Source organism: Centropristis striata, chromosome 23, assembly GCF_030273125.1.
Source record: "Centropristis striata isolate RG_2023a ecotype Rhode Island chromosome 23, C.striata_1.0, whole genome shotgun sequence".
In the NCBI taxonomy this organism is placed as follows: domain Eukaryota; kingdom Metazoa; phylum Chordata; class Actinopteri; order Perciformes; family Serranidae; genus Centropristis; species Centropristis striata.
The window spans coordinates 31724021-31737537 of record NC_081539.1 but is presented as its reverse complement, the minus strand read 5'-3'; the positions used below and the strand labels follow the sequence as shown (position 1 = coordinate 31737537).

Here is a 13517-nt window from a genome sequence, read left to right as displayed (position 1 = left end):
GTGTCTTTTTTTGGTCATTTTGTGTCTTTTTTTGTTATTTTGTGTCTTTTTTTGGTCCTTTAGTCCAACATAAAATGTGATTTTGAATCTTTTTTTTACTTTCAAAACACTATCATGCTCAATAAAGAATTTTAAATGTTGCAAATGTGCATTAATTTCAGAGTACATTGAGACATTAAACTGCATCATTTTCAATTAAATTCTGGAAAAGTTGGTGTGTTCTAAAACTTTTGACCAGTAGTGTATATGTACATTTATTTTCTTATTTTCTAAAGGGGAAACAAACAAAACAAAAAGAGAACTGATGTATTATAGGTCACAAACAGAATCAGCAGTATGATGAATGCACTGAATTGATTTGTTAACGGCAAAAAAAAACTGGCATGTATAGCTGGCATGTATTTTGCCACTTAAGAATTTATTAAAATCATCAAAAAATCTTCCAGAATACCACAATAAGACACCAAGACCTTGATGAACACCAGAGTAAACCCCAGGCTTTGGTATCAAAAGATTTTGCCATCCAGGAACTGCATGTTTCTGTGATTGGGTGGGCAGAACTTCTGGATTTTCAATATACATATAAAGTCATCTGAATGTTCTAGGTCTCTAATTTGTGGTAATAAAATTTCACAAGGATGTGATTTTCCTCGGGGGACCCATTTGAAAAAGGCTAGTCAGTTTTCCTAACTCTGGAGCTTATCACTCTCTGGTTCAGTCCAGATAGCCTGCTGTGGTTCTTCTGGTCTGGTGCTTGACTCTCTGATGTAACTTCAGTGATATCCTGTTTTGTTGTTCTTCCAGTGATGCAGAGAGCATGGAGGACAACACCTCCGTAGAGGTTTTGAATGCAGCTAAAGAAACTCTCCTTCAAGGACTGTCTGAAGAGAACCAAGGCCTCCAGTGAGTAGCCTCTAGTTTTTATGTTTAAGTGAAATCTGAACAGTTCAGGTGGTTTAAAGTTAAAAACTCCTCCTTGTCTTGTTGTTCTCTTCAGGCTTTATGTCCAGAACTTCTGGAGTCAGGAGAAGCGTCTCCCCACAGCGACTCTGGAGCGAATGCTAGCGGTGCTGCGTTCTCTCTACTCCTGTCAGATAGAGAGATGTTTCCTCAGCCTGGCCACTAATCTGCTGCTGGAGATGACCAGCCAGAGTCCAGACTTCCAGCGCAACATGTTTGAGTATCCTCTGTCAGAGTGCACCTTCCAGGTCAGCTTATCTCTCTCTGGGTCCCTTTAAAACATGTAAAAGGGTTGAAGCATGAGGTTTTATGTCTTAGTTATTGAAGCATTGGTTCCATCTCTCCAGGACTATGTGATCGACTCCAACTGGCGCTTCAGGAGCACCGTGATGACGCCCATGTTTGTGGAAACCCAAAGCTCTCAGAGCTCCGAGAGCCTGGCAGCGTCTCAGTCTGGAAGCATGAAGGGTTTACTGCGAGCCACGCAGACCTCACTGGAGTTCAGCCAGACTCAGACAGCAGGTACATTTACATTTACATTTAGTCATTTAGCAGACGCTTTTATCCAAAGCGACTTACAGGAAGGTACAGCTGGAAGACTCTCCTGGTGTTAAAGATAGAAGTCACTGCAGCAGGAAGTAGCTTCAGGGTGTTTCTGATCTTCTGCTGCATGTTTCACTAGCAAAATAAGAGACTTTGGACGAGTCTTTTAATAATGACACTGACTGAGTTATTAACCCTCTGAGCCCCAGGCAGCGTCAACTCCTGGCACACTTTCTCACTGTGGCTTTGTTTTTTGTTTGTTTTTTTAACATACACTACTGGTCAAAAGTTTTAGAACACACCAACTTTTCCAGAGTTCAATTGAAAATGATGCAGTTTAATGTCTCAGTGTACTCTGAAATTAATGCACATTTGCAACATTTAAAATTCTTTATTGAGCATGATAGTGTTTTGAAGTAAAAAAAAAAGATTCAAAATCACATTTTATGTTGAACTAAAAGACTAAAAAAAGACACAAAATGACCAAAAAAAGACACAAAATGACCAAAAAAGACACAAAATGACCAAAAAAAGACACAAAATGAGTAAAAAAAGACACAAAATGACTTACAAAGACATGAAAAGAATTTTAAAAAAAAGGACAAAATAGCCCAAGACTCCATAGAGTTAAGTTGTTAACCCATTTCTTGTTCCCTGAAAAAGGCCTACTTGTATAATTCTGAAATGTACATTATTTTCCAGTTTTGGTTAAGCTTACCTTTTTTTATTTACCTCTGGCAGTTCACCACTTACCTTTGGACCCTTTCAAGCTGTTCATTTGACTTGAACTGCTTGAATTTCAATAAAAAACTGGAAAAATTGGGGTGTTCTAAAACTTTTGACCGGTAGTGTATTTTATTTATAAGTTTTCAGATTTATAAACACACATCACAACTACAAGGGAAACACCAGCCCCCCCCCCCCTCCCCCAGGGATAAAGAAATGGGAAAAACAAACAAACGAAACAAAATGAGGCCAATAAACAAAACAAAAACATGCTCTTATAGGATTCAAACCAATATAATACTGTACAACAGCCTGAATGGGTGTCTGTACACATATGCAGCCTATATACACATCTATATGTACAAACTGACATACATAAACACTAGAATAACAATAAACAACAAGAACAATAAACACGTTAGCCCATTCTGGATCTATATAGGCTGGATATAAAGGACAGGAATGGTTGCCACATTTAGTCAAAGGCTGCAGAGTTAAAGAAACACAGTATTGAACCTTTTCCATATGTAATAAGTTGGTTATTTCTGCTAGCATGGTTTTGGAAAAAGGCACATCTTCATTTTTCCAAAGGGTTAAAATATTCCTTTTTGCAATAACCATGCCATATTGTAATGTCTTCCGTTATAAGTGGGTTAAAGCTAGTAGATGTCGTGTAAAGATCTGGTGTAATAACAGTTATATACTTCAGAAAAGCACAAAAATATCTAACCAGAACTTGTTTAGCTTGGGGCCCAGGGGCCCTCAGCTGATTCACATTTTAGATAGAAGGGTAAAAAGAATGTCGTGGCTTTGTTTATTTTATTATATTATTTATAAGTCCTGCACCTCGACTGAAACAGCAAATCATTGCTAGAACTGGAGAGAACTCGATGCCCTTTTTTGCAGAATTTTAACACATTTATAATGCCATGAATCATTCAATATAATGTAAACAATCAAACAATTTCTTTGATAATTAATTTTACAGAAAGTCGTACCACAAGTGGTATGAATATTAACAGAAAACGGGTTCTCCACATGCTATACATGTTAAACTATTGACATTAACCAGGTGTATTTCTCTCTAATCTTGTTGTTCTCCAGGTCGGCGTACAGCGTATAACTGGCTGACGGGCAGCAGCGTTGATACTCTAGCAGAGTACTCTCTGGGCTCTGACTCCATGTCCTCACTGTTGGTGTTTGACAAGAAAACAGAGAGGCAAAGTTCATCCAGGAGGCCGGTGGGAGAAGGCTTCGGCCTCCGACGACTCACTGCAGCAACCGACGAGGTGGACAGTCGCACCAGAGGTTAGTACAGAACTAACCCCCGGTTTAATACAGAGGTTAGTCTCTGAGAACACAATATATACATATAATATACAGCATGCTGCATCCTCCACATAAGGGTTATTATGGAAGAATTATCCTATCTTTATTCAAGAGCGTAGATTTTCAGTTTGAGAGCATAATTTGTCTTTCTCGTGCTCAGATTTGTTCTCCTCATGCTCACATTTTGCGCTCGCACTCAGATTTCTGCTGCTTTCTTTCTAAATGTGTGCGTGCACTTAAAAACCACATGCTTGTGCTCACATTTCTTCTTCTTGGACACAAACATTTCGCTCGCACGCAAATATGTCCTGTGCTCGCTCAAATCTAAAGTCTACGCGCTCAGATCTAAAGTCTACGCGCTCAGATCTCAACTCTGCGCTAATTACGAGATCCTGATCTCATAATTACGAGATCCTCGTAAGATAAAGAAAAAGGAAACGTCTGTAAATCCTCTCTCAGTGGCAATGATTAATGATTAAGTTAATCTGCTACTACTACCTTCTCGGTTTGAGACACTGGGAAATACTGATGTTTGTTAAAAATGAGGATGGTATTAATATCAGTATGTCATCGTTCAGTCTGAGCAGACGCCTCAACCTGAGAGGACGAGCGTGTTCTGAGTCCGAGCACAAAAGTTTTGAGAGCGCAGAGTTGAGATCTGAGCGCGTAGACTTTAGATCTGAGCGCCACAGGACATATTTGAGTGCGAGCGAAATGTTTGTGTCCAAGAAGAAGAAATGTGAGCACAAGCATGTGATTTTTAAGTGCACGCACACATTTAGAAAGAAAGCAGCAGAAATCTGAGTGCGAGCGCAAAATGTGAGCATGAGGGGAACAAATCTGAGCACGAGAAAGACAAATTATGCTCTCAAACTGAAAATCTACGCTCTTGAATAAAGATAGGATAATTCTTCCATAGTTTATGACTCTTAAGTGTGTTCCAAAAGGGAGATCTTGTGTTTCAGATGAATTGCCGTTCTGTTTTTTGTGAATGTGTTTTGTTGTCTAACAGCAGCTAATGACCAGCGGCGTAACATCCTGAGACTGAGACGCAGGTTCCTCAAGGATCAGGAGAAAGTCAGCTTGACTTTTGCTCATAAAGAGATCCAACAGCAACGACAGAAGAAGGTAAAAAACATGCAAAAACCTACACGTCCATCACATTTATCCTTAGTGCAGTTTTAAAAGACGAGGAAGGAAGGATGAATCACTGTATAGTCCAGTTTTTATCTTTATTTATTTTTTATTGGAAATTAGCATTCATAAGCATCAGTACAAGACATAACTTATTCCACAGCTGTTTTCTACATTTTTGTTTTTTAAAGGGTACATTAGAACAAAGAACCACAAAAGAAAAATAAATACAAAACAAAACAAAAAACATAGTATTATAATAATATATAATAATATATAGGGAGGCAAAAAGCAGAGAAACAGAAACATTAACAATTATGCTAATAATACCAATACATAAATAAACACAGGATGCCAAGTATGCTCATTAAAAAAATAAAAAAATAAAAAAAATATTTAAAAAAATACCTTAATAAAATAAATGAAAATGTATTTATTTTTAAAAAAAGAACATTATTTAAAAAAAAAAAATTTGAATAAAAAAAACAAACGAACGAACAGAACTTGGGGGTGTTTCCATCTACAGTAAGAAGTAAAAAACTGATTAAAACATTTTTTTTAAGAGAAAGTTACACAATATTAAACAAAAGAAGGGCGTTTCGGGGCGATGTACAATTTCCACTTCTCCCAGATTTCCTCAATTTTGGCTTTTTGAAGCCTCACAGAGAAAGTGACAGGCTGCCATCTTTAATAAAAATTGGCTGCCAAGCCTCTCAAGGAATATTTAATTTTTTCTAAAGACAGAAAAGACTCAAGTGCCAGTGTCTTTATCTTTAATATGTGGTTCTGTTGGTCTTTATCTTTAATATGTGGTTCTTTATCTTTAACATGTGGTTCTGTTGGTCTTTATCTTTAACATGTGGTTCTGTTGGTCTTTATCTTTAACATGTGGTTCTGTTGGTCTTTATCTTTAACATGTGGTTCTGTTGGTCTTTATCTTTAATATGTGGTTCTGTTGGTCTTTATCTTTAATATGTGGTTCTTTATCTTTAATATGTGGTTCTGTTGGTCTTTATCTTTAACATGTGGTTCTGTTGGTCTTTATCTTTAATATGTGGTTCTGTTGGTCTTTATCTTTAATATGTGGTTCTGTTGGTCTTTATCTTTAATATGTGGTTCTTTATCTTTAATATGTGGTTCTTTATCTTTAATATGTGGTTCTTTATCTTTAATATGTGGTTCTTTATCTTTAATATGTGGTTCTGTTGGTCTTTATCTTTAATATGTGGTTCTTTATCTTTAATATGTGGTTCTTTATCTTTAATATGTGGTTCTTTATCTTTAATATGTGGTTCTTTATCTTTAATATGTGGTTCTGTTGGTCTTTATCTTTAATATGTGGTTCTTTATCTTTAACATGTGGTTCTGTTGGTCTTTATCTTTAATATGTGGTTCTGTTGGTCTTTATCTTTAATATGTGGTTCTTTATCTTTAATATGTGGTTCTTTATCTTTAATATGTGGTTATTTATCTTTAATATGTGGTTCTTTATCTTTAATATGTGGTTCTGTTGGTCTTTATCTTTAATATGTGGTTCTTTATCTTTAATATGTGGTTCTGTTGGTCTTTATCTTTAATATGTGGTTCTGTTGGTCTTTATCTTTAATATGTGGTTCTTTATCTTTAATATGTGGTTCTTTATCTTTAATATGTGGTTATTTATCTTTAATATGTGGTTCTTTATCTTTAATATGTGGTTCTGTTGGTCTTTATCTTTAATATGTGGTTCTTTATCTTTAATATGTGGTTCTTTATCTTTAATATGTGGTTATTTATCTTTAATATGTGGTTCTTTATCTTTAATATGTGGTTCTGTTGGTCTTTATCTTTAATATGTGGTTCTTTATCTTTAATATGTGGTTATTTATCTTTAATATGTGGTTCTTTATCTTTAATATGTGGTTCTTTATCTTTAACATGTGGTTCTGTCGGGTCCAACAGGAGGACAAAGCTGATGAGCGGCTGCGTAAAGAGGCTCAGGTGACTCTCTACCGCAGCTACAGATCAGGAGACTTCCCAGACATCCAGATCCCGTTCAGCAGCCTCATCACCCCCCTTCAGGCTCTGGCTCAGGTAGGACTGCTCTCCACACCAACTATTAAATATGCATCAATTAAATAACTATTAAATATGCATCAATACAAACAATACATACACCCAACAACAACCAAAACAAACTGCTTTCACCAAGGTAATGACCAAGGTTATAATAGTTTTGGATTTTTCATTAGTTTTAGTTTTAATTTCGTTGTGAATTTTTGTTTTCAAATTCAGTTAGTTTTAGTTAGTTTTTAGAGTGAGTTTGCTAGTTTTAGTTTATTTTTTATTTTTTGAAAATGCTTAGTTTTAGTTTAGTTTTTATTAGTTTTAGTGTTAGTTTTAGTTTTTTTGTAATGGGCTATGTGTTGGTGCCAGATTCAAAGAGTTCATAATAAATGTTTCCTTTATTTCCTTTGGTTTATCATCTCAGCCCTAATAAGGTTATTAACTGTTTTGTATTCTGGTTCTAGTGTAAACATCCCAGTCTCAGTAAACATATTCACCATGTGTTGCATGTTCAAATAGAAACACTGAATTATGAATGAAAAAAGTTGACAAAAACGAAAACTAAGGACATTTTCACTATAATTTTAGTTAGTTTTAGTTAGTTTTGTAACCACACAATACAGTTTCAGTTAGTTATCGTTTTTTTAAAAACTCTAGTTTTTATTTTTATTTCAGTTAACGAAAATGTTTTTTCAATTCTAGTTTTGGTTATTTCGTTAGTTTTAGTTAACTATAATAACCTTGGTAATGAGACAGCTGGTGGATTTGTTTCTTCAGAGAGATCCGATTCTAGCCAAACAGCTGTTCAGCTCCTTGTTCGCTGGAATCCTCCAAGAAATGGAGAAGATCAAACCGCGAGCAGAGAGCGGGAGGATCAAAGAGGAGCTGCGCTGCAACATGAACGCCTTCCTGACCAGGAGCACGCTCTGTTTCCCTCCGTTCATAGCGTGTGTGCAGGTAGGACCCAACTTTATTTTAACAGAATATGTTCATTTAGTCTATTTTCAGACAAAAAACATTTTTTCCCCAACTGGCATCATAAAGCGTACCATAGAGGGTTAATAGACCAGTTTGCTCTGCAGCATTGGGTTTTTAATGGCTGATGAAGCCTCCTTCATAATTCTCTGTAATGCCTCTGTGTAGATGTACTGTTATCATGGTTTGATTAAATTGCAACTCAAACCTACACTACTGGTCAAAAGTTTTAGAACACACCAACTTTTCCAGAATTTTATTGAAAATGATGCAGTTTAATGTCTCAGTGTACTCTGAAATTATAACAAATAAACAATTGAAGTTAAAAAAGAAATCGTAGAATCAGTTTAGAAAGGAAAATGTATTCTAAACTGTTGACTCATTGAAGTAGCACCTTAACAGATAGAACAGCTGGACACACTCAATGGAAACCAAATATTCTTCAGAAAGTTCTTCCCAACTCTGTTGCAGAAGTTCCCTTAAATGTGGAGCAACTTGTAGGTTGGAAGTGATCAAGAAAAGTTGGGACACCTGTAGGAATTGGTAGCAACTTAGCAACTTTCAAGGCTTGATCAACCTCCGTTGCTGCAGAACTGCTTTAAGTTGTTAACCCATTTCTTGTTCCCTGAAAAAGGCCTACTTGTATAATTCTGAAATGTACATTATTTTCCAGTTTTGGTTCAGCTTACCTTTTTTTATTTACCTCTGGCAGTTCACCACTTACCTTTGGACCCTTTCAAGCTGTTCATTTGACTTGAAATTGTGGTGTTGTAAAACTTTTGACCGGTAGTGTATAACCTTTAGAGCAGGGGTCTCAAACTCAAATTACCTGGGAGCCGCTGGAGGCAGTATAAAAATGACCAAAAAAAGACACAAAATTACAAAAAAAAGAGACAAAATGACTGAAAAAACACTAAATTACTTTGAAAAGACACAAAATGACCAAAAAGACACACAATTAATAGAAAAAGACACAAAATTACTAAAAAAAAAAATAAAAAAAAAGACACAAAATTACCCAAATCAGACACAAAATTATTTAAAAAAGACACAGAATTACTAAAAAAAGACACAAAATTACAAAAAAAGACACAAAATGACATCACATAACATTTCCACTTCTTCCGGTAACAACAACATGGCAGATGATAATGATAATAATAATAATAATAATAACAATAATAAACGGTCCGTTAGCAGCTGCCTTTCTTTTTGTTAACGTCGTCATAGAAACAAGAGAAACAAAGCTCCAGCTGGAGCAATAAAGGGACCTTCCACACTTCCACACGGTAAAGAGACATTCATATAAAACTCTAATTAAACTTTCATATCAAGGTGAGGGCCACAAAATATCATCACGAGGGCCGCAATTAGCCGCGGGCCGCAAGTTTGAGACCCCTGCTTTAGAGGTTGACAGCTGATTGGTTGTGTTGTAGGACATGTGCTACCAGCAGAGGGAGCTGCAGCAGCTCCACCCTGCAGCCATCAGCTCCACCTGCCTGATGAGCCTGCAGCAGCCGCTGGGCGTCCTGCTGCTGGAGGAGGGTCTGCTGCAGGGTGGAGGGCCGCTGGAGGAGCCTCCACCCGCCAAACGGCCCCGAGGACGCAGAGAAATCCCCCCAGACACCAACAAGTGGATCCACCTAGCACGGTAACACAGGGCTGAGCTTTTTATTTAGCCATTTTAATACTTTTACACAACATTTCCTGACAGAATTTGAAGTCAGAGACATCACAATAAACATCCTGAGCATCATACAAGAAAAAAGAGTTAAGACATGACAATAAATACATTAAATACAGAAATAAGTAGTTCTGACACAACATAGTTATAAAGTTAGTGTTAATCTTGTAAATACAGTCAAAATGATTAGCCCCCCTCATGAAATTGAACAAAACTCTTGATTTCTCCATGGAAATGACCATTAACAACATGTGTTTGTTATTTTGGAAAACAATACACTACAGAGAAAATGTTCAGTTAGTTTGATAAGGATTTTTATTGATACAATGAGTTGAAACAAAAAAAAGGCAAAAATGTGGCGTTCAAAATTATTAGGGGGGGCTAATATTTTTGACCACCCCATTTTTCACTATAGTTGATATAAATCAAGCCTAAAATATTATTTTATATTCCAAAATGTACCAAAAGCTACTAAAAGCACTGGTGAATGTTTGATAATATCAAGTTTTATCAATGCTGCAAATATTTGGGAAGTATTTGAGGAAAATGTTCCATCATTCCAGGGGGCTAATCATTTTGACCTCGACTGTAAATAAAAAGAAATAGTTGAATATTTAGACAATCAAAGAAATAAAATGTCAGAAGTATTGATAATTATGACAACAGGCAGAGTAGACGTTATATATAATCTGTGGCTAAGTAGCAACATTTCATCCCATCATCGTCTCCATCAGACACCAGATATGTGAAATACAAGACCATCTTTGTATAAAGTGTCCATAGTTAGCTGCAGGTTGCAGTCATTTGCTCCATCGGTAGACATGTTTCAGTCTCTGGACCCATTGACCTCTAGTTGGTGGTTTTACATCTCTCCATGCACCGTATTGATCCTGATACTGGTTTTATCAGTGCTGAGTAACATACCACAACTTCACTGCTTTTAACCCATTGAGGCCTGAAAAATCGCTGGGCGATTTTAAAATAAGCCTCTAATTTTCTGGAAATTCTGGAAAAATTCTGGGAAAAAAAGTGTCAACTCTTCTACTAAATAATAGATTTTTCAGCCTCTGTAGCAGATAGAAATGAAATTCAAAAAGTATTTGAGAGCTTATACAAATACTACAAAATGACGTATCCGCTTTCCAGGCTTCAATGGGTTAATAGAGACAATACCATGATAAAATCACCTCTGTCCCTTCACATTGTTGTCAAGCTGTGGTGAAGTAGTATTTATTTCCTGTGGTTTCCTCCTCCTCCAGACTCTACAGGTCCTTGGAGGACTATGACGTGGTTCGGGGAATCTTCGGAGGTAAAGTTGGGACCAAGTCCATCACCTGTGCTGCTCTTCAAGCTGAAGCCAACACGGACTTTGCAGAAGCTGTGCAGCTTTACAATGAGGTAGTTTTCCTCAATACAATAAATGCAGCATGGTGTTTAGCATGTAGCATGGTGTAGCATGGTGCATGTCAGTGCAGCTGGACTAGATGCTTGCTGTGTTTTTTAAAAGTCATCTTAAAACCTATTTTTATTCCTTGGCTTTTAACCACGCATGAGACTCTGCTCTTTTTTTTAGTGTTTTATGGTTTGCTTTTATTTCTTGTTTTTTTTAAATTGTCTTTTAAAAAGCAATGAATCTATTTATTTTAGTGTTTATTTCCTGTTTTATTTATTTTATTGTCTCTTGTTCTGTTTGTTTATGTACAGCACTTTGTTGTGGCTGTGGTTGTTTTAAAGTGCTTTACAAATAAAGTTGAGTTGAGTTGAGTGTGTTGCACAGTGTTAAACTGACTCTATATACCTCTATATAGAGGTAACAAATACAATAAGAAATACATAAGGACTATTTAAAAACCCATACACCTCATATTTATTTATTGTATATAAATTGTTCTTTTTCTTTTACTTTTTTTTTCTTACTTTTGATACTGTGTGCTTTTTAACCTGTTTGCTGCTGGAAACTCCATTTCCCTGAGGGAGCCATCCCAAGGGATCAATAAAGTTTTACCTTATCTTACCTCTATATACTAACCCTAACCCTGTATACTCCATGCTGCAGGCTCTGAACAGTTTGATCTTCTCTTATATATATCTATATACTAACCCTAACCCTGTATACTCCATACCAACAGGCTCTGAACAGTTTGATCTTCTCTTATATATATCTATATACTAACCCTAACCCTGTATACTCCATACCAACAGGCTCTGAACAGTTTGATCTTCTCTTACCTCTATATACTATAATATAATATATACTCCATGCTGCAGGCTCTGAACAGTTTGATCTTATCTTATCTCTTTATACTATAATATAATATATACTCCATGCTGCAGGCTCTGAACAGTTTGATCTTCTCTTACCTCTATATACTATAATATAATATATACTCCATGCTGCAGGCTCTGAACAGTTTGATCTTATCCTATCTCTGTATACTATAATATAATATATACTCCATGCTGCAGGCTCTGAACAGTTTGATCTTATCTTATCTCTGTATACTATAATATAATATATACTCCATGCTGCAGGCTCTGAACAGTTTGATCTTCTCTTACCTCTATATACTATAATATAATATATACTCCATGCTGCAGGCTCTGAACAGTTTGATCTTCTCTTACCTCTATATACTATAATATAATATATACTCCATGCTGCAGGCTCTGAACAGTTTTATCTTCTCTTATCTCTATATACTATAATATAATGTATACTCCATGCTGCAGGCTCTGAACAGTTTTATCTTATCTTATATATATCTATATACTAACCCTAACCCTGTATACTCCTCTATATACTATAATATAATATATACTCCATGCTGCAGGCTCTGAACACGGAGCACTGGAGCGACGGCGAGCCCACTGAGTCTGAGAAGGACTTCTGGGAAATCGCTTCCATGGAGGCGTACAGCCAGCTGACTGAGTGGAAGTCTCTCCAGTACTGCTCCACTGTCAACATAGACGAGAAGTCTCCTCCCGACCTGGAGCGGATGTGGGCGGAGCCTCTCCACCAGGTAATATTTACCTTCAGTCAGGTACCAAGGAGAGGTGCATCCTGCAGGTTTTAATCCCAAACAGAATCTCCCCTCAGAGACTCTGGAGTCATCTTCAGGAGTAAAATAGTGCATCTGTAATCTGATTTTAAAAAAGGGAAAAATTATGTAGCATTGAAAATCAAGATGTCCTTTAAGTCCTGTTGTAATAAACACAATGTCAGTCTGTGAGTAATAGTCATAATTATAATGATAACTTTATTTATATAGCACCTTTTAAAAACAGCAGCTTACAAAGTGATTTGACAGAGACCAGACAATTAAAATTAGAACGATGCCAAAAGGCTAAAAAAAGTAATCTTGCATTAAAAGAAAACCAATAAAAGCCATTGTCAGATACATTAGAGCATTAGAAGGGAAAGGGAGTAAAGAAGTCAAAAGGAGTAGTAAAATAAGTATAAAAAGTCTATAAAAGTGGCTTTCAAGAAGTGATTTAAAAGGAGTTTGTGTGCCGTATCTCCTCTGGGGTTCTCTGGTGGAGAAAGCCTGGTCTCCTTTGGATTTTAGTTTATTATTTCGTTTTTTAGTTTAGACACTGGAACATTCAGAACGAGGCCAACCAAGGATCTAAGGATGCGGTCTGCTAGTATGGAATTAATAATTCTGATAAATAGCTAGGAGCCAGACCTAAACCATTTTAAAAAGTGATCAGTAAAATCTTAAAACCAATCCTAAAACCAACAGGGAGCCAGTGTAAAGATGCTGAAATCAGGTGATGTCGTCTGTTAAAACCAGTAAGAAGCCGAGCTGCTGAGTTCTGAACCAGTTGGAGGAGAGAAAGTGATTTCGAATGTGACTCTGAGATTTCTAGCAGAAGACTTTATGTTATGTTTATTATTATTATTATTATTTTTGTATCTATTGGTTTTTTGTTTTACTTTGTTTTGTTCTTTGTTTCAGTGGTAATCTGTCTTGTCTGTTTTGTTTTGTTTGTATCTAAGAATGTGGGCATGTAGAAGACTTTCTGTTGGCGGACAGCGGAGCGAGATGGTTTTGGGATTTCCTTATTGTGTGAGAAGGTCTAAACAGAATGATTTCTGATTTGGAATGATTGAGATGAA

At 36.3% G+C, this 13517-nt stretch overlaps 1 protein-coding gene across 1 annotated transcript in view; it reads left to right on the top strand.

Moving 5' to 3' along the window:
• prkdc (protein kinase, DNA-activated, catalytic subunit) overlaps nt 1-13517 on the top strand; it is a 79857-nt gene that overhangs the window by 46032 nt on the left and 20308 nt on the right. Inside the window, exons 56-65 of the mRNA XM_059327502.1 lie at nt 805-903; nt 998-1208; nt 1308-1482; nt 3334-3537; nt 4571-4686; nt 6634-6765; nt 7516-7695; nt 9150-9364; nt 10657-10795; nt 12229-12417. Of these exons, the coding sequence (XP_059183485.1) occupies nt 805-903; nt 998-1208; nt 1308-1482; nt 3334-3537; nt 4571-4686; nt 6634-6765; nt 7516-7695; nt 9150-9364; nt 10657-10795; nt 12229-12417 (1660 nt within the window). The remainder of the gene's footprint in view (nt 1-804; nt 904-997; nt 1209-1307; nt 1483-3333; nt 3538-4570; nt 4687-6633; nt 6766-7515; nt 7696-9149; nt 9365-10656; nt 10796-12228; nt 12418-13517) is intronic.